This window comes from Gastrolobium bilobum, unplaced genomic scaffold (genome assembly GCF_033153095.1).
Source record: "Gastrolobium bilobum isolate Gb01-03AN ecotype WA unplaced genomic scaffold, APGP_CSIRO_Gbil_v1 utg86815, whole genome shotgun sequence".
NCBI lineage: Eukaryota > Viridiplantae > Streptophyta > Magnoliopsida > Fabales > Fabaceae > Gastrolobium > Gastrolobium bilobum.
This window is the reverse complement of record NW_026899499.1, coordinates 51368-52629: the sequence shown is the minus strand read 5'-3', so window position 1 is coordinate 52629 and position 1262 is coordinate 51368. Positions and strand designations below refer to the sequence as shown.

General features: G+C 39.9%; 1 protein-coding gene across 1 annotated transcript; it reads left to right on the top strand.

Moving 5' to 3' along the window:
- Positions 1-207: 207 nt before the first annotated feature.
- Positions 208-971, top strand: LOC133290732 (ferredoxin-thioredoxin reductase, variable chain-like). The gene has a single exon (XM_061488865.1). It carries the CDS (start codon positions 345-347, stop codon positions 810-812), a length of 468 nt encoding a protein of 155 aa, XP_061344849.1. The 5' UTR covers positions 208-344; the 3' UTR covers positions 813-971.
- Positions 972-1262: the final 291 nt, after the last annotated feature.

Sequence of the window (1262 nt, the reverse complement as noted above, 5' to 3'; positions counted from 1 at the left end):
ATCTCCTGTTATTTATAAGAAATAAGAATAAGGACAAAATACAAGAGTGGAGTTACTGAAAGAGAAGATTTGGATTAGAGGCTTTAGAGGGATGGATAGTGTGGGTGTGTTGCAGAATGAATCACGTGTCCACCTCGTCAGAACTCAGAAGTGGTTACAAAAACGTAACTAGATTAACATTATTATTATTATCTGTCCCAAATTATCTTGTACAAATATTAGCATTTGGTGGGTTAAGAGTAGACTTAAGCGGAGAAGCAGAAATCAATAAATAAATCCATTATCTTATCCATCAATAGGGATAGAAAAAGAAAACAAAGAAAGGCTGGAAAAGGAAAAGAAGCATGAGCTGCAGCAGCACCACCGCTACTAGTGCGACTGCGAGCCTAAAGGTGGCTCTGGTTTCTTCCTCTTCGACGAACACTTCGTCATTGGTCAGCGTCTCCCCCAATTGTGCATCGATGCACACGAAGACGATGCCTTTGTCTTCTTCTTCCTATTGCGTACGCGCAAGACCCAAAAGCGTTAGGTGTGAGGTTGCTGTGGAAGTGTCGTCGATGTCCACGTCATCAGCCAATATTGGAGCACGGATTAGGGTGAAGGTGCCTCTGAAGGTGTACCATGTCCCTAAAGTTCCCGAGGTTGATCTTACCGGTATGGAAGGTCAGATCAAGCAGTACGTCGCCCTCTGGAATGATAAGCGAATCTCAGCCAATCTTCCTTACAAGGTTCAATTTGTCACCGACATCCAAGGTCGTGGTCCTGTCAAGTTCTTCGCCCATCTCAAGGAAGATGAATTTGAGTATGTTTAGTTTAACCACTATTCTTTTCTCTCTCTCCCCCTGAATCACTGCTACCTACTACTATTATGTCTTGTCTACTTCTACTACTACTTCAGTTATTCTGAATCATCAGATACACTTTTCTCTCTCCCCTTATTATTATAAAACTAAATAATGATAAATGTTGTATGTGATCCAGCTTGATTAACTTTAAATCGTTGTGATTTTTATCATTGCTATAATCCACCTGACCTGAATTTTAACTGAATTTTCTTTACTATTGATTATTAATGGTATGGTTTAGGTTGCGGTTGTACCTTGTCAGAGGGTTTTTATAATCCTTATTCTAGATAATGTCTTTCTTCCTAAGGGGTTGCTTTGAACTCTTTATATTGATATTGCAATTGCAATTGCAATTGCAATCCATCCTCTTCTTGATTAGGAGCTTAAAGTCAAGCCTGTAAGTGCAACCCGTACAAC